The sequence below is a fragment of the Nakaseomyces bracarensis genome, assembly GCF_045282275.1.
Source record: "Nakaseomyces bracarensis strain CBM3 chromosome Unknown Scaff10_0, whole genome shotgun sequence".
NCBI lineage: Eukaryota > Fungi > Ascomycota > Saccharomycetes > Saccharomycetales > Saccharomycetaceae > Nakaseomyces > Nakaseomyces bracarensis.
Genome location: NW_027263956.1, coordinates 744,899 through 768,731, shown reverse-complemented (window position 1 = coordinate 768,731; position 23,833 = coordinate 744,899). Strand labels below are relative to the sequence as shown.

Below are 23,833 nucleotides of genomic sequence, written 5' to 3'. Positions count from 1 at the left end.
TGCAAGGGTCCATAATTTCAATATTTTTATTTCTCGAGGCAGTAATTTAAATAAATTTATTACCCGCATTAGGTAAGCAAATAGCCTTTCCTGTGGGGAAGAATGTGATTTACGGTTAATGTACAGTAAGCATTAGTAATGACATAATATAATAAAATAATATGATAGAAAAAAGAACAGAATTAAATACATATAATGGGATAACGGGGACATGAATAGGATTTGTAATTCGATATATTATCTTTTTTTTGTTAGATCATTTAGTAAGAAGATCTTCTCTTACGTATTGGATGTTGTGGTGTAATTCGTGTCTCTGTATCAATATTCCCTCCTTTTTTTTTTATTAATTTTTTTTATAGGTCTTGAGCGATACAAAAGACGATGAGCTTTTTTTTTTATATCTAGAATGGGTGGAGAGCGGGGGCGGGAGAGATGAGAAGAAGTATTCTAGCAACATGGCAAATTGCCCATAAGCAAGAAACAAAAAACTAAGATAGGGCTGTATTATTGGAGGAGAAAAAAAAAAGGATCATCGATTGGAAAGAGAAAAATAAAAAAACAGCTTAGTGGAATAGAGTAGGCAAAAGACAAAATGAACAAGTAACGAATATAAAAATTGCTTTTTTTTTTCTCAAATTTCTATAAAAGATTTCTTTCTTTTCTGAAAATAAAAAAAAAGAATAAAAATTTCCAATACTTAAAAAACTTTGGAAAAAAAAAACATAAAATTAAAAAAAAAAACCAACAGAAAAAAAAAAAGTATCAGTTTTTAATATTAAAACATACTTTATTATAAAACCTTATTGAGGCAAAGTAATTTACTCTTTTTTTTGCTTTGATAGAACAATAACTCTAAAAGTACAATTTAATAAAAAAAAGAGTTTTGTTCTAATATTCAAGCAAAAGTTAGAAAAAAAAAAACAACAGAGTTCTAAAAAAACTCCAATAAAAAAAAAACCTTTAAAAAAAACTCGAATATATAAAAATAGAGTTATATTAAAAAGTATACAAGCGAAATAGAAACAAAAGAGTAACAAAACAAAATAAAAAAAAATGCCTGGAGATGGAGTCTGGGGTAGTCCTATAGGAAGTGGTAATGCTGATCTGTTACCATCTCTTTCGAAAACAACTTCGAGGACAAGTGATGATCACAACATGTCCACGAACAGTTATTTAAGTTTGTCTTCTATGGGTTATGCGAATAATTCTAATAACCCAGGGGCCAACCATATGGACCCTTCCATCGATGCTGAACTGGCGTCTATTGTTTCTTCCCTGAGTGCGCTTTCTCATAGCAACACCAATCAAATGCAACAGAACTCTTTGTTGAACTCGCCCAATTTGAATAAAGTTGGTACTTCTTCTTCTCAGATTGGTGGTTTTCGCAGATCCAGTTTCACTAGTGATCACACTGGTAATGAACATCTTGCCTCTGAGAATACCACTGCCTCTTTGTCCGTTGGTACTGCACCACCTTACTATTACAGTTACCAAGGAAACACAGCTAATTCGACAGTGGGTGGTAACATGCAAGGTTTGACCACATCCCTATCTTCTCAGAGGTTGAACTATTTGAACCAAAACCAGTATTCCGCTAGTATTGCCGGTCCTATCTTGTTCTCACATAATGATAATGGGAGCCATCAAACTGGTTCAGTTGGTGGACATCAAGGCAACCAAGTTGGTGGGAACTCAGGTTTTTTTGAGAAGTTTGGTAAAACGCTGGTTGAAGGAACTAAAGAACTGGAGGCAAACAGTGGTTACGACACTGATACTGTTCATTCTTCTAAGAGTTACACTTCCTTGTATAATAATAATGAAAATACCCCAATAGTTGAACCAATCCCTACTGCTCAACAGACCATGTCTTCCTCTGCAATTGACGATTCTGCATCATCATCTTCTTCAACTTCACAACTCACTTTAGAAAATGCAGAAAGTAAAATGAATATGAGGAAAGGTCCTAATGGTGCATGGAAAAATGTTGCTGAGACCCCAGTGTTCAAACCAAACCTTGGCCCTTTATCATTTCCGAACTTTCAAGGTGGTCCTCATCCAAATTTCCCTATGTTCAACCCATTCTTACCAATGGGTATTCAAAACCATGCTCCACCTATGCCTAATAACCCCAATGTGAATATAGACCACAATGCAAATATTAACCCTGCAAATATTAATCCTAAACAAAATAATGAATTTACAAATAGAGATACAATTCCTGCAAATATTGAACCAGATTCTATGCATATAAATCCTCAGGACGCTGTTAATAATGTTAATAATGCAAATAACTCGGCTCCATATTTCTATTATCCTATTAATATTCCACCTGAAAATCAGCATCCTATAAATAATAATAATAACCCACACCCCATGCAAAAGAAGAAGAGAAATAACGATAAGAAGGCTAACGCTAAGCAACAGCAGTCTAATATGAACCCTTACTTGGATTCTCATCAGCCACAACTACAAAGACCCTATCCTCAGAAGAAAGGTCAAATGATGGCCTCACCTCCTGCTGCAAGACCAATGTCACCACTAAGTAATCAACCAATTAATTTTTACAAACAAACATCTCAGAGTTCATCTCCTGCACAACACTCAAACTCCGCAGCTTCAAACAACAGTTCCCAACCTGGAAAGAATTCTGGGAACAGTAATAACCATAGTAGTAGTGGTAACAGTGGTACTGCAAATTTCCATAGGTCACCCTTATTGGAAGAACTTAGAGCCAACCCTACAAATAATGATTTAACGCTTAAGAGTATTTATGGTCATGCATTGGAATTTTGTAAGGACCAACATGGTTCTAGATTTATTCAAAGAGAACTTGCTACTGCTCCTCCTCCAGAAAGAGAACTAGTTTTCAATGAAATTAGAGACCATGCATTATCATTGGCTAATGATGTTTTCGGTAATTATGTTATCCAGAAATTCTTTGAGTACGGATCCAAAACTCAGAAAGATATCCTGGTCGAACAATTTAGAGGTAAAATGGAAGAGCTTTCTCTACAAATGTATGCCTGTCGTGTTATTCAACGTGCCTTAGAATTTATTGATGCTCAACAGAGAATTGATTTAGTCAATGAATTGTCACATTGTGTTTTACAAATGATTAAAGATCAAAATGGTAACCATGTCATCCAAAAAGCAATCGAATGTATACCTATAGATTTGTTGCCTTTCATTTTGAAATCTTTACAGGGCCATATTTATCATTTATCGACCCATTCCTATGGATGTAGAGTTGTTCAAAGACTACTCGAGTTTGGTTCTTTAGAAGATCAACAAAGAATTCTTGAGGAACTGAAAGATTTCATTCCATATCTTATTCAAGATCAGTATGGTAATTATGTTATTCAACATATTCTTCAACATGGTTCTGATTCTACGGTCGCCTCAGATCATATGAGAAAGATAAAACAAGAAATCATAGACACAGTGTCCGAAAATATTGTTGAATTTTCGAAACATAAGTTTGCCTCTAATGTTGTAGAAAAGGCTATCATATATGGTGATCCTCAACAGAAGGAACACCTCATGAATAAAATTCTGCCAAAGAATAAAGAACACGCAGCTAATTTAGAAGACGATGCACCATTGATCTTAATGATGCGTGACCAATTTGCCAATTATGTTGTTCAAAAACTAGTTGTTGTTTCCCAAGGCGATGACAAGAAATTAATAGTAGTTGCTATCAGAGCTTATTTGGATAAACTAAATAAATCTGCATCATCTGGAAATCGTCACTTGGCTAGTGTTGAAAAACTAGCTTCTTTAGTGGAAACTGTGGAGATTTAAATAAAAAAAACGTTTTTTTTTTTTTAATGTTGTCCTTCTTGTTAAGACACTTGTTCCAATCAAATACAGTATGACGAAGAGATATATATTTCTTTTCTTCTTATTTTTTTTACCACATTAACTTCTTGATTTTCGCCATCAAATTATTTTAAAACATTCTGAACTTGTCTGAACTTGTCATAAAAAAAGCAAACTTTTATTGTGAGTTTGTTATTTATTCTATTGATCAAAAGGTAAACTAATCTTTTAATTTAAAAGAAATAAAAAATGGATAAAAGAAGTTCATGCAAAATTGCTCTTTCCTTTCCCATTTCAGTTTCCTTATTGCTACAAAAAAGAAATATTCTTATGTTAATATAAATATATACATAATTTCCCCTTATTTTAGTTTTATTTTTGTTAAACAAAATAAAACAAGATACAACTCTGTAGATAATATACTCTGCATAAACTATTTTACAATTTTAGTTATAATAAAACATGTTACCATAAAAGTTATTGCGTACCCCTTCTAAAGAACATTAAATCTATGATAGCTTATCTATTAGAAAGTTTTTATATACATATATTTTACATATATATTAACGTTGTACGTATATCATTATCCAACCAATGCATAGGAGAAAGTCCAAGCCATAACAAAACCGGTCAGTTCTCTGAAGAAAGAGTCCATTATTATATCCTGAATTGGGCTTTCAAAGAACTTCTGCGGCTTAAACTGACATATCCATAAGATAAATAAGATACTCACGGACATATATCCAATCAGAAAAGCGAAGAATCCATCCCAGGACTCCAATTGTAATATACCAGCACCTAAACCAAACACAAGAGATGTACTGTCCTGCAGATAAAGCAATACCTTCTTGTTACTCTGTATATTCAGCGCAGAAGTGGCTTTACTGTATGACTCGTCTGTGCTCATTATGTCAGTTTTTTATATAATAGGTATTCAATCCCTTAATACAACTTATATCACCAACAAAAAAAACAACATCCCACAGAAAGAAAAGAAATCAATAACCGCGAATGAATAATCAAATCACAGCAGTCAACTGGTCATACTAAACAAGCAGCTGTCCATGGGAAACAACTCTGCCATTCCCAGTCTCCCTCAGGGTGCCCCACCTATGCCAATTTCCCACCTCCAATTCCAACTCGCTTGAGTTTAGAACTCACTAAGTGAAGCCCTCTCTCACGCGCTCTCTCTCGTCTCGGAATAATTTACACGGAAACACCCGCAGCCACACCGCCCATACTGATTAGCTTGAGAAGAGACCACGTGAACGGACACTGTATACGTAATCATATGATCATTAAATATCATCGTAAACGAATTTTTTTTCACTTTTCCCAAAAATTTTAAATTTTTTTTTTTGCGATGACATGCGATGAGCTTCCATTGTCTGTGCGCTGTTTTCTAGGCCAATATTCGAAAAATAAAATATGAATATCAAATAATCAAATTATTACGTATTTTGGATGTTATATATTAATGCTATATTTTGATATTGCTAGTATTCTATATCTGAATATTAAGCCAGGATACTATAGAACAGGATAAGAAGGAAAGAAAGAAAACAAAATGCCTACTCAATTAGAAGATTTAGTATCATTTTTACACTCCCCACAACCTGCTGTGAGACAAATTGCTTTGGATAATCTTGTTGGTTTCAGTACCGGTCCTAGCGCCTCAATTTTCAAGTATGATAACTACAGAGCTTTAGATGATTTGAAGGTATTGATGCAAGAGAAATCCCGTACACTTGTGCAACAATCTGCCACGATATTGGCCAATTTATGTGATGATGGTGTTATGAGAAAGAAACTAGCTGACGACAAGGAATTCCTGAAGTATTTGACGTGGAAAATCTGTGATTTGAATAACACTAGTTCTGATATTATGTGTATCTTGTTGAGTAACTTGTCGAAAGAAGATGCCATCACATATGTCTTCGACATTACGAGGTCTGAGGAAGACAAGGACTTGCCACCAATTGATAAGGAAGTGTTCAAGAGCAACAGAGTAGTAGATTGCCTGATGGACTGTTTTGTTAAGGGTTACGACAGAGCCTTGAACAAATTTGCCAACTTCGACTACCTGTCATATTTCTTCGCTGATGTATCCAGATTTAAGATTGGTAGAAACTACTTCATTGAAACACAGGAATACGATGGTGTTGTCCCAATATCCAAGCTTTTAGTTTTCACTGAAAAGTATGATTCGAAAACCAGAAGAGAAGGTGTTGCCTCCACCATTAAAAACTCTCTTTTCGATGCTGAGACGCATGAAAGAATTCTGCTTGACGAAGAGATCAACTTACTACCATATATTCTTTTACCAATTGCTAGTGCAAAGGATTCAGAGATCGATGAAGAAGACATGTTTAACCTTCCTGATGAACTACAATTATTACCAGAGGATAAAAAACGTGACCCAGTTACCTCCATTGTCTGTACACATTTAGAGAGTATTCTATTGCTGTGTACCACTAAATCTGCAAGAGAATACATGAGAAGCAAATCCGTGTACCCATTAGTCAGAGAATTGCATAAAAACATCGAAGACGAGGATATTGATGAACTATGTTACAGAATCGTTAACATGCTTATGAGAGGCGACCCGGACGCAACTGTTGAGGAGATGCCTTCCAAAAGCGCCGAAGATTTAGAGGAGGACAACGATGAAGAGGATGATGATGACGATGATGATGAGGACCTTGTGGAAGTAGCATGATAGAAATATTAGAGATAGATAAACGACTCTTATTTTTATAATAATAACATTAAAAAAATTAATACCTTAACTTATTGTACAATAAATAGCATAAAAATTTAAGAGTGCATCAAGAGTCCAGTTTGATTATTATATATACTTCACTATATAAAGATGATGTTGATCAGCAGACATACAGAAAATAAACTTCTCTGTAACGTTTTTAAGTTAATAAAAATGCAATAAAATTACACGATTTGTTCGTATGAGTTTGAAAGGTTAAAAAATTATTATTTCTTCAATTCCATATGTTCATCATCAACCTTCCTGCAGAGTTTCTTAACCAAAGTAAACATCAGCTTTTTATTTTCTGGACCAGGATACATTTTTCTAATCCTCTTACCGAACTCCTTGACGTTGACTTTACCGTCACCAATCGCATTAATTATATCCTGTTCGGTAATTAATGGAATCGAATCATTTTCTGTCTTAAGCTTTTTACTAGCTACACTTCCAGTGGAAGGTTCCGCCTTAACGGTAACTTCATCAATAGTACGTTTACGATTGGTAACCTCTGGATTCCACACGCCAGGTGGGAAGTTTTGTAGCGCAGATTTTTTACCCTTTAGTACAATGATACAGTCCTTAATGCTCTTAATTCTGAGGGACGGTTCCTTGAGGGATGGTGTTCCTTGTCTGGATTTATAATCTTGTTTTTTAGGAGATTTTTTGGCCTGAGGTTCTTCTGAGCCTTCTTTCTTTTCTTCTTCTTCTTTCTCTTCTTCAGATTCAGATAAGTATGGATTTATCTCGTCTTCATCAGAGGAATATAGCGCAGCCAGCTCTGTCTTTTGCAGGGCTTTCTTGATTCTTTCACCTTCTTCATCGATTTTCTTTTCCCCGAAGAGTTCTGATTCATCGTCATCTGATATGTGTTCATCATCACGTAGACCCATTGCGTTAGCCTGGAGCATTTCCTTTTTAATTCTCTCTTCTGATTCCTTGTTTTCTTGTTCATTACCGTCGATGATTGGAGCTTCTTCGTCATCGGCGAATTCCTCGTCATAGTCTAGTTCGACCTCAGAGTTATCGCTGTGGTCGTAGTCATCCTCTCCTGTTCTCTGGTCAGAGACAGCTTTCAACTTCCTACGAGTTCTATCATACCTTGTTGTAGTTGTACCAATGTTGTCGAGATGTTTCATCAGCCATCTTGGTACTTCACCACTTTTCTTGTCCATCCTCTTTTCTGCTTCCTCAATGGTCAAAGTTGCATACTTGTTTCTTGCAGTGAACTTATAAACTTTGTCGGCGGGAATCATAGTGAAACTACCGTCATCTTCCACGCTCAGCAAGACATACGAGTCTGAGTTACCAGCTTCGTATGAACCTACCCAAGTGTTATAACCGTCGAAATCTTCCATGACCCAGGGGTAAAATTCTTCGAATCTCAATTTCTTTGCGTTTTCATCTAGCACTTTGAGTTGTCTAGTTTTTCTTCTAGAGCCACCTCTCTTGGCTCTACCACCACCGTCTGGAGCTACGTCAGCCATTGGATCTACTGTTGGGCCGTCAGCGAGTTCAGAGAGGTCCATCTCTTTACCGTCGTACTTGACCAGACCCACTTTAGTAGGGTCTTCTGCGGGACCCGCGTCTTCCAGGATGGTAGCACCTGGCACCAGTGGCAATCCGGAGGCTGGAGCCCCCGGTGAGGCACCAGGGACTGTAGCAACTGTACCAGGAGCCCCAGGGGTGGCCGACACACCGTTTGTCGTTGCAGCTGTAGAGGTAGTGGTAGCTGTAGCGGTAGCTGTATTTGTTGGAGTACCAATTGCGGAACCTGAGGCAACTGCAGGTGTAGCAGTCACACCCGGAGTACCGCTCACTACGGCACCGGGAGTCCCTGAAACAATAGGACCAGGAGTACCAGATGCAGTAGAATTAACACTTGCATTAGCATTAGCATTAGCAGATGTATCGTTTAGGGATTTAGGTTCTACTGAACCTGGTTTTTTGTAGTTATTATTATTATTGTTACTGAAACTTGATCTCTGCGCACCTTCTTGTGAGTTCTTGTAATCAGCGATCTCCTTCTGTCTCTGTACGATTTCAGCTCTTGTCAACTGGAACTGCAAGTTTCTGGTATCCTTTCTATGCAGTCTTACAGGGAGATGGAAATCCTCGGTAGGGTGTATTTTCTTCTTACTTTGAAACTTCAGGAGGTGAGTTCTCATATTTTCTAGGGACTCTCTTGAGACAGCACGCAAGGGGAACTCATTGTACGTATCCTTCGCCTTTGGCAACGGCTGTTCTAGTTTCGGCTTGATAGAGCCGTCTTCGTTCTTAACACCTTCAACACCACCCATCAACATCAATTGATCCTTAGCCTCCTGATCATCGGGGTCCTCCTTCTTAATTATCCTTCGACGGTTCCTCATGAAGTTCCTCCTCATCCTGTCTCTCTTAATGAACGGCGACGCATCATTAGGCCCATCTCCAGACCTACCACCAGCAGTGGCAATACCTCTCCCAGACATATCACCTTTCTATATCTTGATCCTATTTGCTATTCAATATTAATACAATGTGGGGCTTTTATAACTATACAATCCATTCATTAATGAAATGAATTACCTGCCCTTCATCTAACAACAGAAAAAAAAAAATAAAAGCAATACAAAAAAAATTGATATCATAATACACGCAGTCGCACGGTACTTACACGTACAACACTATATCATTGTATACTAGCACACATCATCTGACACGGAATAAAGCATGATTATTTATTTTTTTTTGTCTTTTTACAACCAACACACTTTATCAAAGCATTAGTTTACGGCAATAGAATACGTAACAAGTCTCGATGTGTTGAGCGGGAAAGGCGGGAAAAAGGCGGGAAGTTAGAAGGGAGTGGCGGAAGTAAGAGATTTGCACATTAAATAGTTTTTTTTTATTTTAATTTAAACCCTGCGCATTCATCTGTGGTGAGTAATGATATGCCGAGAATATGGAAAGGATGATTCACGTGTATTCCCCTAATGTGTTTCTGCCCTTTGCCCTCTGCCCTCAGCCCTCAGTCCCTCTGGATCCCCCCACATACAAGACACGAAACAATAAAAAACAAAAAAAAAACATTGACGCGATGGTGATGTAATTTGGACAAGTTGACATCACAGTGACATCATCGTGACGTCACAGTGACATCAGTTGGATTGGTAAAAAAAAATTGTTTCCCTTTCATCTCTACGAGGAAGGGTAACAATGGAGTTAACGCATTAAGTTATATTTTTATATTTTTCGATTGTTTGTATTGCTGAGTGGGGTGGGGGGGGGAGAGGAGGAGGAGGTGCTGGGATTTCTGTGAGTGTTCTTTCTAATCTGAATGCGAAATTTTTGTTTTTTTTTTAAAATACAAAAAAAAACAAATTTTGGGATCTTGAGGAAAGAAAAAAGCACAATGGCGGATTTACACCAACATTGCGTCATCTCTATATATGCCTCTCTTCCTCTCTTCTGCCTCTCTTCACTGCCTCTCTTCTCTGTCTCTTCTAATTCGTCTACCCATTATCCATAGGGATTTTCTTTTTTGTACGTCCATTCCTCCATTACATAAGTTAAGGTCCCCTTTGTTTAGTTTAGCATTCATTGTAAAAAATCTTGATAAGTTAGAAATAGAAAAAAAATAAAGGGCGTAGTAAGAAACAACCCCGAAAAATAAAAAATCCCTATTTCTCTTCTCTATTGCTTCTTCTTCTTGCACCCACAGACAAATCTTACACGGGAAGTACGAACAAGAACGAAAAAGAAAAAAAGGAACACTGTGAGGGACTAACACCCGATAAAGAATCAACAGAGTTAGAAAGAAAAAAAGAAAGAAAGGAACGTCAAATAGACAAAGATAGATAGTTCAGAAGAAGAAGAAGAAGCAAAAGATCTTTTATCCGTTAGATTTGTTGGAAGGGGGTGTCTGTGTATCATAAAAAAAAAACCTGCTCTGTCTTCAGAACAAAAAGAGTTGAATCTTCCTATCGGTCGAGCATTATATTTTTTCAAGTGTGTAGGGAAGACTTAATGAAGACAAAGGATGCATCAGTCACTGACATTTCGCGCAGGGAAGTTAGAAAATTAGAAATTAGAAATTAATGAAGAAACAAAAAGGAAAACAGTTTTTTTTACTGAGGGCATTGTCAGGTATTACACTAAAATACAATAAAGGAAGCAAAAAAAAAGAATGTATCCATCTGTTCAAATAGCAATGAACATTTGTTATTTGATCTTTAAGTTCGAGAACAATAAAGTTAAGTACGTACCTTTGAAAGAAGAAGAGGGGAGCTATTTTTCTTTTTCCTTCTCTCTCTCTCTCCTTTCAACTTGCTTATTAGATAAAACCGATAAAGGAAATTATATATAAATAAATAAAAAAAAATTGTTTTTGATTGGGTTCTTCTTTTCATTTCTCTCTCTATCTCTCTATCTCTCTCTCTCTCTTCAAAGCTAACATTAACCACACCACACCACACAGCCTACCCCCACCAATTACATTACTATTTGTCAACGAAAGAAATAGAAATAGAAATAGAAATAGAAATAAGAAAATGCAGAACGTATCACTACCTCCAATCAGCCAATTGTTGGCTACTCTGCCATTGCAAGAGACCCCACTCGACGCGCCATCGTCCCCTAGCTCAGTGGCTAGCTCACACTCGTGCCTGTCCACGGCATCGCTCTCGTCGCTCTCTGCGTCCCCTTCTATGCACTCGTCCCAGAAGTTCTTCGACTCGAGGTCATACACCACGGCCGCTCCGCTACTGCAGCTCCAGAAGAACTTCTCCGCTGAGGACTACAGGGAGATCCACAGAAGGAGCAGCACGGCGTCCTCCTCGTCCACTTCCTCGGTCCTATCTCACACACAGTCTCCAGTGTCGTCTGTGGCTACATCTACATCTACGCCTGTAGCTGTAAGTGTACCTGTGGCCTCCGCGCATCCTAAAACGCAAGCTGTGACGAAGAACAGCACGCGCCACATCCCAAGGCCACGTAACGCGTTCATACTCTTCAGACAGCACATGCACCGCCAGTTGTTCCCAAAGCTGACGAAGGACAAGCAGAATTGCAGCGACAACACGAGTTCGTTCAAGACGAACTCAGAGTGTTCGCGCGAGATCGGGCAGAAGTGGAGGAACCTGGACCCGGAGGAGAAGAAGTACTGGAACGAGCTGGCTAGAAAGGAGAAGGAATGGCACAGGATGAAGTACCCTAACTATAAATACACTCCTACAAAGAAAGCTGCCGTCTCCACTTAACATACATCGGCTTTTAAAATAAAAAATACATATTCTGGTAAAAAAAACAACAACAACAAATATAAAAGACAAAAAACTAAAAAAAAAACTTGCATTTATTCCTTTCAAAAAACAAAAACCACTACAAAAAAAAAATTAATTAATTAAAGATATTAATATTCTTTCCCCCCCTAGTTTTATTTTATACATTAACTTCAATTCATTAAATATATAATTATTATGTTTTTATATTATATCCTTCAAGAAAACTACTATAAACTAACCTACGTTAATCTTTTTGTAATTCTGTACGTTCGTTATATTTCGCAAAAAAAAAAATTATAATCCATTATTAGAGAAGATAGGGAAGGGACTTGGATCTTCCTTATTAAAATATTGTCTTTTGATTTTGATTTTGATATAAGATTAGTTCTTAATAGACACCAAAGAGGTAGACGAATATGTATAGTTCTAAGGTGTTACGCATTACAGGGCATGCGAAGCAAGTAAGATTCAATTCTTTGCTTCGGTACTACCCTGAGACACTAGTGAAATCTATCAAGTTGGCTCAGGACACGATGTTAAGTGGAGGAGAGAGACCTGACTTCAAAGTCCCATCGGGGGTTAACTTTGCACCACCTTATCTCGAGGACTACTCCAAGCTGCATCCGTTCTGGGACTATGCTAAGAACGAGCCACACTTACATATGGATACACTGAATGAAGAAGTGAAGAAGTACCAATGGGATGATTTCAAGACTATGCAGAACAGTAAGTTGCCACAAGGTACGTTTGAAAGAGAGATTATGGAGTCACATGTCGGGAGAGACAGTGGGAGTAAGATTGCTGAGTTGGCCCGTGGGTTGAACAAGCAGACAGGGATTGATGTAGACTATATTACGAAGAAACTAGTTATGAAGCCACTGGTGCTAAAACGTGTCTCGAACCAGACCGGTAAAGGTAAGATCGCATCGTTCTATGCACTTGTTATCGTTGGTGACAGGAACGGTATGATCGGGTTAGGTGAAGGTAAGTCTCGTGACGAGATGCCAAAGGCCATCTTCAAAGCTCACTGGGATGCTATCAGAAACCTGAGGGAAATCCCACGTTACGAAAACAGAACCATATACGGTGACATTGACTACAGGTATCATGGTGTCAAGTTACACTTGAGAAGTGCAAAACCTGGTTTCGGACTCAGAGTCAACCACGTCATATTCGAGATCTGCGAATGTGCAGGTATCAAAGACCTCAGCGGTAAAGTATACAAGTCCAGAAATGATATGAACATAGCGAAAGGCACAATCGAGGCCCTAGTCGGTGCACAAAAGACTCTAGAAGATATAGCCATGGCCAGAGGTAAGAAATTGGTGGATGTGAGAAAAGTTTACTATTCCAGTTAAAAAAAAAGTATAAAATGTAAATATATACCATGTAGATAAAAAACAAATATCAACTTTTATTACTTTCCTTATTCTTTTCCAAATGAAATGTTGTTATTACCAGTAAGAAAAAAGATCCAGATATCAAAAAAGAGAAACTGCGCAAGCCCGGAATCGAACCGGGGGCCCAACGATGGCAACGTTGGATTTTACCACTAAACCACTTGCGCTTATTATTTGATAGTTTGTTAATCAATATGTATACACAACACGAAACCACCTACTACAGCCTCAAAATCAAAAAGTGTGTATGTGTGTGTTTGTGCATGTGCTCAAAATATTTGGTGTAAGCCCTCAAGAAGCCCATTCGGCCCGATCGGAAGCTAGCAAAGTGGGTTGCTACCCAGTGAAGAGAGAGGGGTAAAAAAACTCCTTTTCCATTTTATTGATTATAACGTGCTGTTCTTCTTTTTTGGTGGTAGAACCCATTGTATTTACAAGAACAAATGCCTATCAAATCAAGTCAATCCATAAAGTTCTAGACTTATAAGGTATATCAATTTAATAATCTTCTTTTTTTAGCTACTTCTTACAAAATTCCCGCTTACCGCTGTTTATACCCGCGCGGTACCACTACCATTGTCCCCAAAAAAGAGATTTTCTCTTTTTCCTATTGTTGTGGGGATCATCATTACATCACCATCTCACCCATCCATGAAAAAAAGAAAAGGCTGAATAACATATGTGTCGGACAATGGGGGAGGCGGACGGCAGCAAGGCGACAGGGCGACAGCAGGGCAGCGCTGGGTGTTAGACAAATGACGTCACCTCCTTTTCTTTTTCTGTATCTTTTCTTGTTTTGTATCATCTTCCAAAAAAAAAAACTTGAAACACACCTCTCTCTTTTTGATTTTATCGGCCCTCGAGCCATTCTTTCCAGGGTGAAAGATCGATCGTACGGCATTACGGAAGTGCAGTGCCTGATTCTCGTATGGAGGTATATGGGGAAAACCGAGATTACCGATTCTCACCGGCCGCTCGGAACTTATCGGGAACATATAATAGTATACGTATGTCACATGATACTTGAACTCTTCAACTTAGCATTGCCTTTAAAAAGTTTGAAAGTAGGGCAAGAGAGACAATGGTGGGTCGGGGGGTAGTTGATAGTAAAAACGTAGTGTAAATTAATATATATATAAGGTCTTCAGCCCATTGTTTTTAAAAGTTGCTTCTGCCTTTCCTTCCCCTCCCCGCATTTTGAATATAATATACCATTTAATCAATAATAAAAAAAAATTATTAGGGAATGAGTAACCAAGCCTTACTGGAGAAATTGAATCAGACATCGGAGCTGTTGTCCGTGAAGTTAGCCGAGCTCGTGAAACTCGCGTCCATGGTTAAGGATGACGATAATGTAGAGTACGAGCAAGCTATGGTCACGAACGGGCTCATGATGGTGAATAACCAGACATTGCAACTTATACGTGGGGTACAAGACCTTATACTCTTGACGAGGAGTATACGAGAGAAATGGCTACTTACTCAGATACCAGAGCAACAACAGGATCAAGAAGTGGACCATGAGGAGTTAACACGGCTTCTCGAATCATGTGTAAATGAAATTATCACTAATGAATAAATAACTTATAATGCATTCTTTTTTTTTTCCTTTTATAATATAAATAATATATAATGAATTCAAAACTTTTTGATTCTTCTTCTTCTCCTCTTTTCCTTTCATTTCAAGTACTTCTTGGCTAGTGTCTGCACTCTGAGGTCGAAGGTGGGACTCTCTATAGGTGAGTCCTGTGTATAGAATGGATTCATCAGTGTTTTTATATATAGTTCATGTACATCCTGGTAAAACGACCGTACCATGTTGTCATCTATCATATGGCTGTTTTTACCCCTCGTGCTGTTATTCCCATGTAACATGACGAACTTCTTACCACCATACGTCAAGTACGCAGTGATTGCTAGCCCGTAGAAATGGTCTACCTGGCCCAAATAGCAATTGTCAGTACTCACATTGCTCCGCGACCGCAGAAACCCATTGCCAACACTGGCACCACTAGTTCCGGCACTAGGCTGCCATTGTAAGTCCTCCACTATGTCTAGCGCAGCATGTAGTATAAAAGGGTTCAGTTCCTTGATCTCCTGTGCAAACCCCGCCGTCTGCGTAAACTCAGCTTCGTATAACGGCTTATCGTGTTCCCCTACTATAGCAAAGTACTGCGGCATGGTCTTTTATAATTTCTGTTACTGGACGGTCCCTTTACTGTCCCAATGTTTTGGTGTTATTAAGTCCTGATTCCCCGATGAGGCGCTTTTAAACAAAATTTTTTTTAAATGCTGTAAAAAGGGTTATTACAAGGATAAGAACTCCTATACTAGTGGCAAGTGCTGTTGCAAGGTTGTTCAAGATCGACTAAGATTTAAATCGAAGAGTACGAAGATTACGGAACGAAAGAAGTGAAGATAAAATTTTAAAAGTATAAAGATACGAAACTTAGAAAATAGATATAAACAGTCAACATATGAACGGAGCTGGGACTGAAACACGGACTGCCAACGGTCATGGTCATGATCGTATTGATAGTGGTATCCGTTATCTTGGTGAAGGTGAGAAGTCAGATCATATCAATCCTAAGCGTGTTAAGTTGCTGACTAAGATTCTCATGGATAATAAGTATGGTTTACTAGATGAGTTGAACTTCAGCCGGCCGTTTGTGTCGAGTGCGGATGGTATACAAGCTGGCGGTAAGACCACAGATCTCGGGGCTGTGGAGGGTTATACTAATGCACACAACCCGATGGCGGAGCCTGTGACGAAGGAAAATGTTTCACCGGAGTCGCCGCTCAATATGCAACACCTGATGGATAGACAAAGGCAGGTCCTGGTCACTGGTCAGGTGAAGCCGATCTCCAGGTCGACGAGGCTGAAGGCAGATAGAGTACGGATCTATCTAGATTATTACTACAGTATTCTCGAGAGGAGTATCATGGTGGATAGTTCTGAGCACGTGCATAGCGGGGTTGAAGGTGTTTATAATCCTTTGCAAGTGATCCGTAACAGGAAGCTAAAGAAGAAGAATAATGACATGCCAGTTAGGGAATTGGGGATATCGAAGACACCATTCATTGCCATTCGACAGTTCTCGACTAAACCCAATAAGAAAATGCCATGGTTTGTCGATATTACCGAAAAACATACAGATATGACTTGGAGAACGTCACATTGGGATGAACTGGTTAACCCCTATGGTGACACATGGTTTGGTACCAAAAAACACAGTCACCGTTACAGGAGAATCCCACATAGGCCTCACATACATAAGATGAGAAGAGGAAGTGAAGCAAAAATTACCGATCTATCCAGAGATGAACAGAAGATCAACAAAACCCACCAAATTGAGTCAATGCACGTTCCTCCACAGATAAGTGTGACAAGTGATGACACTTCAAAGGAATCATCCGAAGATGTTTCGGTTAGAAGCGCTGTCACAGATATGGACAGTAATTTATCGAAATCCCAAAATGGCTACAGTATTAACGAAAAATCCACTGATACCACTACTGAAGATACGGATACATCTTCTGCTCCTTTTATGAACCACTCAGCAGAACCACAATATAATCAGAAATCAAGATCACCTGAATCTTCCATGCATGCCCCAAAGCTCAAAAGATCTGAGGATAACATGCAATCACATCTTGATATAGCTGGAGGAAATATTCCTCGAAGAGACTCTTCCAATTCTGTGTTCGATCAAGTCTCTGCGGCTTCTCAGGCTTCAAATGCCAAAAACTTTGATAAATCTCACTCTTCCAAGCTAGATAAAGTGATAAATAAAAAACCGAAGATGTGGCAAAAGCCTAGCTCAAAATTTTCGAAAAAGGTTAGTGAAGTTACAGGTACGACAGTAAATATCCTCGATTTACCGGAGGAAATCGGTGGTTCTCTTAACGACGCAACAGTGGGTATTGCGGGAACTGTTTCCAAAGTGCTGAATCCTATAGAGAGCGGTGCTAGTATACATAAGGCCATTGGAGCATATGGAAGTTCAGGAAATTTGACAGGTAAAGAACATAAACAGCATAGAGGATCTAGTCATGAGAGAGATGTAACAAAAACCCCAATCACGAAAAGTGAGAATACAAGCGCTAGTAGTAGCGGTATCATGATCGGTAACATACCATATTTGTCACCAGCAGAAGCTATTAGTAACCAAAAGAAAAGCATTTTGTTAAGTGATATTCCAGTTCAACATTTGAAGAGTGAGTCACGTTTTCAGTCTATCAGAGAAAATGAATTAGATGGTGAGTCTGAAGTAAGTTCAGAACAAGATCTTGGCCTCCAATTTTCAACTAGGAATCCAAATGTGGATTGGCAACTGCAAAGATATTGGCAGGACATGAAATACATTTCCAGTACTATGAGCATTATGAAGCATAGAAGGTTGACCCATGATTTAGTTAAAAAGAAGGAGATCCATAAGAGAAATACCATCGAATTAGATCAAGATGCGGAGACTACTGTAGCGAACACAGCTCGAGTACTGAATACATATCAAGATGAGCTGATCAAAGTTTTAAAAATAGGTAACAACTGGACTTCAAGACTATTGAACGATTATTCTATCAGAGTGGATTCGTTAATATCATCAAGTGATAGGATATTAAGTGACATTAATACTACATTGACATTAAAGTTGAAATTATTCCAGGAGAATTCGGACAGATTTGGGAACAGGAAAGTTATTAACGCACCTAGAATGACAAGACTTATTTATAAAATTGTTGAATATATGTTTGTTGCATTCTTATGGGGTATATGGCTTTTCATGATCCTCTTCTGGCATCTGAAATCAATTATCATTATAGTTGCCAAAATCATCAAAAACATTTTCTGGTAATTAATCATTGTGTTTTTTTTTATTGTTCCCCTTAAACTAAAAAAAAGTTATGACAGTATATACTTTTCATGAAAAAGTATTTTAGCATTAGATTATAATTAATATAAAACAAAGACAATTAAAAAGATACCTTGAAAAAGAGTTCTTTCGCATATTTCACTGTATATTCCTTTACATCATCTATATAAAATTGATTTGTAGTTCATTCGGCATGAAAATGAATATTAACATTCATAAAAAAAAATAAAGTCATTATGTTCTTTTAATTGTTTATCATTTTGAAATTGTACTTAGACCAACACTTTCTTCCTCCAAAAAGATACCTCTCTCTGCAGCTTCGTCAAGTATACGTTCTCTACGTTTCAACTCAGTTTCATAGTACTTTGATTGAAACTTGATCAACTGCTTGTCAGCCCTAAACACAGCCCCCATAGATATCCAAGATATGTGGTAGAAGACCCGTACTTGTGTCCTCACATTCCTGTATAAAGTTGAGTAACGTCTCAATAAAAATGCGGAAGTAAAACTTATTAGCGCACCTTGGAGTGCACCTATACCAGCTGCCACAGCAATCTAATTATAAATAACCAAGAATAGTAGGGGTCTATTAAAACCACCATTTTTTTTGTCGTTGATTAAATAAGTTAGTATACTATTATGTCATTGAACGCTGTATAGGCTCCCTAAAAAATGTTAAAGTACATACTTCTTTGGTGAGTTGTTGCACTGTTTGTGTATCGTGGTGAATAGGTTGTGTCTTGCCAGCCATGTCTTATTTTACTTGGTATTAATCTTCCACACTTGAAAGTTAACTGCTTGATCAATATTGTCCCATGATTTTAAATATGATATTTATTATGTTTTTACTTGCCTTTACAGTTTATTTCTTTTTTTTTTTTTTTGGGCCCTTAAGGCTTTGTCTCTATATTTGAAATCGGCTTTTAGATGGTCATAAATCACACTTGTGCGGTACTTTCTAGGTATGCGTATTCGCCAAGAATGGTCCAATTAGCTCTTGTTAACTTTAAAAGGATACATAAGTTATATTATTTTTATATACAATTATTTATTCATGTACTTTTGGAGCTTTGCATCAATCAGTTTGTCTAGCAATTTGTTCAGAGTAGAGCCCTCTGTGTTCATCTCGTTGTCCAAGGTGACCTGGATCTGTTTTTCGATGACTTTCCCAGTCAGGTCGACCTCTATGTTGACCTCGTCACCGAGCTCCTTCAATGGCATCACGACGTGGTCCTGTGTGTGTTTAATCATACTGATAGCAAAGGTGTCGTCCTCAGGGTCGATGTTCGTCACCGTCAGGGAGGTACCGTCAATACAGATGAACCCTTTTTCCACGATGTACCTGTTGTAATCCGGGTCACGCAGCTTGAAACCGAACACGATGGAGTTCCCCTCGTTGGTCCTGGACATAATAGTAGCCACTGTGTCTACGTGACCTTGCACGTAGTGCCCACCAAACCTCACCTCTTGCGACACAGCACGCTCCAGGTTCACTTTAGTACCTTGTGCCCAGGACCCAACATTGGTCCTGCGCACGGTCTCTGGAGAGATACCGACTTTGAACTGGTCCTCGTTGAACTCCGTCACCGTGAGACAGATACCGTTTACGGCAATAGAGTCGCCAATGTGACAATCGCCCAGGATTTTACCTGCACCACCAATGGTGAGAGCAATACCTTGCTCCTCATCATCAAATGGATTATACTCTAGCACCGTACCTATAATCTCAACAATACCAGTAAACATCTCTAAAATTTTGATTGCGTGTGATTTCCTATATTGATAACTCTAATTTCATAAATAGATGTATATGCTTGTATATATTGTTATATATATATAACAAATATGTCAACAATATTAAGTATTATTAATATATCTGAATGATTTACGCTTTTCTTTCTACTAACGGCCCTTAAAAAACGGTATATACAAACAATGGGATACATTTACGAACCGCCACCCATCAACCCATCGCCCAACTGCTCTAAAAGGCTCAAATTGAATATTTTAAACAAAAATCTTGCCTCACCACTCAACACTGTTCCACACCACAGACAAAACCGCAGTAGAGATTGACACAACCCCAGAAGGAAAAAAACAAAAACAATCCATTGGACCCGATTACGGCATGTAGCACGGCACGGTCACAAGACACCTTCAAGGCACATTAAAACGGTTATACGAGACTGTATCATTCTTAACGTACATTTAGCATATTACTACGAGACTCACATGCTGTGACTAAACCCACAGTTTTTTATGATGTCAGGGCGCTGTTGAGTCATTCCGTATATACGTATATAAATGTCACGTGTACCCCACCACACCCTGCCATATATACTAAATCACGTGCCTATTATAGATTTAGTGTGTGTGTGTGTATGCGGGTTTTCACCATACAAAACGCCATAGTTTTTTTGGCAGAAGCAGCATATACATATACATGTTAGTATATATATATATCCGTATATGAATGTATAAGTGTATCAACTCTAATTATTTCTCTTCTCATTATCACACAACTCAGCAATATATCAAAAAGTAAATATCAGATGTCTAATCCTTTTGCTTTTGAAGGTGCTGATGGTACAGTGGGCACTCCGCTGGACAGTATCTCCCGCGTCTTAGATAGACACGTAGAGACCAAGTTCGGTTATAAGACGTTTGGTGCACGTGACCTACTATATAGTGGGTTGCACGTGACACGGGAGCTAGATGTGAGAGCTGGTGCTGGTCTTGCTGTGCTAGGGTACAGTGACGGGGACAAAGAGAGTGTGACAGGTGTTGTTGCCCCAAGTTATGCGTTGCCTTACTTCTACACTGCTCTATCCGGTTTCAGCCCATCGGACCGTGGTAGGCTTTTGTTCAATGTCGGTGCTTTGAACTACGACGGCTCTGCCTTGACAAATGACTATGTTACTGCACTAGATACCGCACAGAAGTTATCTCTGGGTGTGGTTACTCCAATTAACACTGCTGAGTCGCACTCTACTGCGCTATTGTCCATTGCATTGGCTCAATTGACCGCCTCTCGTGGTGCTGTGCACTTGTTTGACGGATTGAACTATACCAAGACCGTTTCTACCGATCTGGTAAGCCCCGACTACGCAAAACAAGCCGAGTTGCTACACAACCTTGTGAAGTTGCTACCTGACACCCATAACAACTCCTTTGAACAAGTCCTGGACAAGTTCAATGAGTTGTCCGGTCTTAAAATCCATAACTTCCACGGTGAAAACCTGGAGAACGCTGAGACTATTTTCGTCACTTACGGGTCCCTAGAGTCAGAGTTATTTTTGAACTTGGCTAAACAGAAGAACATCGGTCCAGTGGGTGTCATTGCCGTGAGAGTGCCTTTGCCTTTCAACATAGAGAAATTCGTCGCTTTGTTGCCATCTTCAGCTAAGAGAGTAGTTGTTATTGGTCAATCCCTATCAGGTGAATCCCCATCTCTATTGAAATCTAAGGTATCCGCCGCTTTGTTCTACTCTAACCGCAGAAACGTGCAAGTTTCTGAGTATTTGTACAAACCTGATTTCGTTTGGTCTCCATGTGCTGTCAACCAGATTGTCGAGTCCTTCTCCCCAGTTAAGGTCCCATTGAACCAGATCGACGATTCCAAGTCCTTTATTTACTGGGCTTCAGATAAGTCTGTTAACGTTGATCTAGCTTCAAAGTTCGCTTTGTCTCTATCCTTGAGCAGTAACAATCACGTCTACTACAGAGCTAAATACGACAATATCAACAGAGCTGGTACTTTCCAAGCACAAATCGTAAGCTCTACTGGTCCAAGACCAATTCTATCAAATATTGATGCTGCCAACATTGCTATCGTTGAAGATGCTGCTATTTTGAAATATTATGACGTTACCGCTACTCTAAAAGATAACGGAACCGTCTTAGTTGCCACTTCCAAGTCTTTCAAGGACTTGGACTTTGAGAAAGTCGAAACATACCAGGACTCCTTGAAACTTCCTGTCCAGTTCTTAAACAACGTCGGTAAGAAGAACTTGAGAGTCATCGCCATTGACAAGTCCATCTTCGAGAATGAATCTACAGTTGGCTATGTCTTACAAGGCCTAATCTGGAATGTTCTTTCTAAAGGAGCCGTTGAGAGCCGTATCCAGGATATCTGGAACACTGCTAGCCCTGAAGACAAGGGTGGTGCGGCTGAATTTGCTGAAACTATCTTGAAGGGTATTGAAGCTTCCTCTAAGGAAATTCCATCATCCTTGTATAAGGAATTTGCAGTATTGTCTGAACCAGTCAAGGAAGAAGAAGACGAAGAGGAAAAGGAAACTGTTGAACTACCTGCCTTCCCAATTGAAACCTCATTCACTCCTAACAATGCTGCTGCACCCCTTTACCCAGAAGCTCAAACTAGTAGCAGTTCTGACCTTGCTAAGATCTTGGCTTTCAAGGAATCTTATGGTGTTTCTTCTGATTTGAGACCAGATCTTCCTGTTAAGAACTTTGTCGTCAAGGTCAAGGAAAACAGACGTGTTACCCCAGCTGATTACGACAGATACATTTTCCACATTGAATTTGATATCTCTGGAACTGGTCTAACTTATGATATTGGTGAAGCTCTAGGTATTCATGCTAGAAACAATGAACAACAGGTCAGAGAATTCTTGCAATACTACGGTTTGAATGAAAATGACATCGTCTACGTTCCTAACAGAGATAACCAAAATATTTTAGAGGCTACATCTGTCTTGCATGCATTTGTTGACAAATTGGATATCTTTGGTAAGCCACCAAAGAAATTTTACGAATCTTTGATTCCATTTACTACTGATGAGGAAGAAAAGAAGAAGTTAAAGAAGGTTACTACTCCTGCTGGTGCTGTAGACTTGAAAAAATTCCAAGACGTCGAATACTACACATATGCTGACATTTTCGAATTATTCCCATCTGCTAGACCACCTTTGGATGAATTGGTTACAATTATTTCTCCATTAAAGAGAAGAGAGTATTCTATTGCCTCTTCTCAGAAGATGCACCCTAATGAGGTCCATCTATTGATTGTTGTTGTCGACTGGGTCGATAACAAGGGAAGAAAGAGATTTGGTCAAGCTTCTAAATACATTTCTGATTTGGCTGTTGGTTCAGAGCTAGTTGTTAGTGTCAAGCCATCTGTTATGAAGTTGCCACCTTCTCCACAACAACCTGTTATTATGAGTGGTTTAGGTACTGGTTTGGCTCCATTCAAGGCCATTGTTGAAGAAAAATTGTGGCAGAAGCAACAAGGTCAAGAAATTGGTGATGTTTATCTATTCTTAGGTTCCAGACATAAGAGAGAAGAATATCTATATGGTGAACTTTGGGAGGCTTATAAGGATGCTGGCATTATCACTCATATTGGTGCTGCCTTCTCCAGAGATCAACCTGAAAAGATATATATTCAGGATCGTATCAGAGAATCTTTGAGTTCTTTGAAGTCTGCAATGATCGATAAGAATGGTTCTTTCTATTTATGTGGTCCTACGTGGCCTGTTCCTGATATTACTCAAGCTCTACAAGATATTTATGCTACTGATGCCAAGGAGAGAGGAGTTGCTGTTGATTTGGAGGAAATTATTGAGGAATTGAAGGAAACCTCCAGATACATCCTAGAAGTCTATTAAGCGAATTTTATATATATATAGAAATCCATAAATTATTTAAATGTGAATATTTACCATTGATTATAATAAGTCTTAACTTTCTATA

The 23,833-nt window shown here is 38.6% G+C and overlaps 12 protein-coding genes across 12 annotated transcripts; 7 read left to right on the top strand and 5 right to left on the bottom strand.

The window, feature by feature from the left end:
• Positions 1 to 1,053: 1,053 nt before the first annotated feature.
• Positions 1,054 to 3,801, top strand: PUF3 (mRNA-binding protein PUF3; the record flags this gene model as incomplete). The annotated part of the gene is made up of 1 exon (XM_071053133.1): positions 1,054 to 3,801. The coding sequence occupies one exon, from the start codon at positions 1,054 to 1,056 to the stop codon at positions 3,799 to 3,801; it is 2,748 nt and encodes a 915-aa protein (XP_070911383.1).
• Positions 3,802 to 4,402: 601 nt separating this feature from the next.
• On the bottom strand, positions 4,403 to 4,726 carry EMC6 (Emc6p; the record flags this gene model as incomplete). The annotated part of the gene is made up of 1 exon (XM_071053132.1): positions 4,403 to 4,726. The coding sequence occupies one exon, from the start codon at positions 4,724 to 4,726 to the stop codon at positions 4,403 to 4,405; it is 324 nt and encodes a 107-aa protein (XP_070911382.1).
• Positions 4,727 to 5,386: 660 nt separating this feature from the next.
• On the top strand, positions 5,387 to 6,538 carry HGH1 (Hgh1p; the record flags this gene model as incomplete). Its single annotated transcript, XM_071053131.1, has 1 exon — positions 5,387 to 6,538. One exon carries the CDS (start codon positions 5,387 to 5,389, stop codon positions 6,536 to 6,538), a length of 1,152 nt encoding a protein of 383 aa, XP_070911381.1.
• A 269-nt stretch (positions 6,539 to 6,807) lies between these two features.
• Positions 6,808 to 9,051, bottom strand: TFG1 (transcription factor IIF subunit TFG1; the record flags this gene model as incomplete). The annotated part of the gene is made up of 1 exon (XM_071053130.1): positions 6,808 to 9,051. One exon carries the CDS (start codon positions 9,049 to 9,051, stop codon positions 6,808 to 6,810), a length of 2,244 nt encoding a protein of 747 aa, XP_070911380.1.
• Positions 9,052 to 11,112: 2,061 nt separating this feature from the next.
• ROX1 (Rox1p) lies at positions 11,113 to 11,820 on the top strand (the record flags this gene model as incomplete). The annotated part of the gene is made up of 1 exon (XM_071053129.1): positions 11,113 to 11,820. The coding sequence occupies one exon, from the start codon at positions 11,113 to 11,115 to the stop codon at positions 11,818 to 11,820; it is 708 nt and encodes a 235-aa protein (XP_070911379.1).
• Positions 11,821 to 12,260: 440 nt separating this feature from the next.
• MRPS5 (mitochondrial 37S ribosomal protein uS5m) lies at positions 12,261 to 13,202 on the top strand (the record flags this gene model as incomplete). Its single annotated transcript, XM_071053128.1, has 1 exon — positions 12,261 to 13,202. The coding sequence occupies one exon, from the start codon at positions 12,261 to 12,263 to the stop codon at positions 13,200 to 13,202; it is 942 nt and encodes a 313-aa protein (XP_070911378.1).
• A 1,288-nt stretch (positions 13,203 to 14,490) lies between these two features.
• SRB6 (Srb6p) lies at positions 14,491 to 14,823 on the top strand (the record flags this gene model as incomplete). Its single annotated transcript, XM_071053127.1, has 1 exon — positions 14,491 to 14,823. One exon carries the CDS (start codon positions 14,491 to 14,493, stop codon positions 14,821 to 14,823), a length of 333 nt encoding a protein of 110 aa, XP_070911377.1.
• Positions 14,824 to 14,921: 98 nt separating this feature from the next.
• TRS20 (TRAPP subunit TRS20) lies at positions 14,922 to 15,425 on the bottom strand (the record flags this gene model as incomplete). The annotated part of the gene is made up of 1 exon (XM_071053126.1): positions 14,922 to 15,425. The coding sequence occupies one exon, from the start codon at positions 15,423 to 15,425 to the stop codon at positions 14,922 to 14,924; it is 504 nt and encodes a 167-aa protein (XP_070911376.1).
• Positions 15,426 to 15,721: 296 nt separating this feature from the next.
• Positions 15,722 to 18,100, top strand: MTC4 (Mtc4p; the record flags this gene model as incomplete). Its single annotated transcript, XM_071053125.1, has 1 exon — positions 15,722 to 18,100. One exon carries the CDS (start codon positions 15,722 to 15,724, stop codon positions 18,098 to 18,100), a length of 2,379 nt encoding a protein of 792 aa, XP_070911375.1.
• Positions 18,101 to 18,373: 273 nt separating this feature from the next.
• Positions 18,374 to 18,869, bottom strand: RCF3 (Rcf3p; the record flags this gene model as incomplete). The annotated part of the gene is made up of 2 exons (XM_071053124.1): positions 18,374 to 18,673; positions 18,807 to 18,869. The coding sequence occupies 2 exons, from the start codon at positions 18,867 to 18,869 to the stop codon at positions 18,374 to 18,376; spliced, it is 363 nt and encodes a 120-aa protein (XP_070911374.1).
• A 293-nt stretch (positions 18,870 to 19,162) lies between these two features.
• Positions 19,163 to 19,864, bottom strand: RIB5 (riboflavin synthase; the record flags this gene model as incomplete). The annotated part of the gene is made up of 1 exon (XM_071053123.1): positions 19,163 to 19,864. The coding sequence occupies one exon, from the start codon at positions 19,862 to 19,864 to the stop codon at positions 19,163 to 19,165; it is 702 nt and encodes a 233-aa protein (XP_070911373.1).
• Positions 19,865 to 20,670: 806 nt separating this feature from the next.
• MET10 (sulfite reductase subunit alpha) lies at positions 20,671 to 23,748 on the top strand (the record flags this gene model as incomplete). The annotated part of the gene is made up of 1 exon (XM_071053122.1): positions 20,671 to 23,748. One exon carries the CDS (start codon positions 20,671 to 20,673, stop codon positions 23,746 to 23,748), a length of 3,078 nt encoding a protein of 1,025 aa, XP_070911372.1.
• Between the last annotated feature and the right edge of the window lie 85 nt (positions 23,749 to 23,833).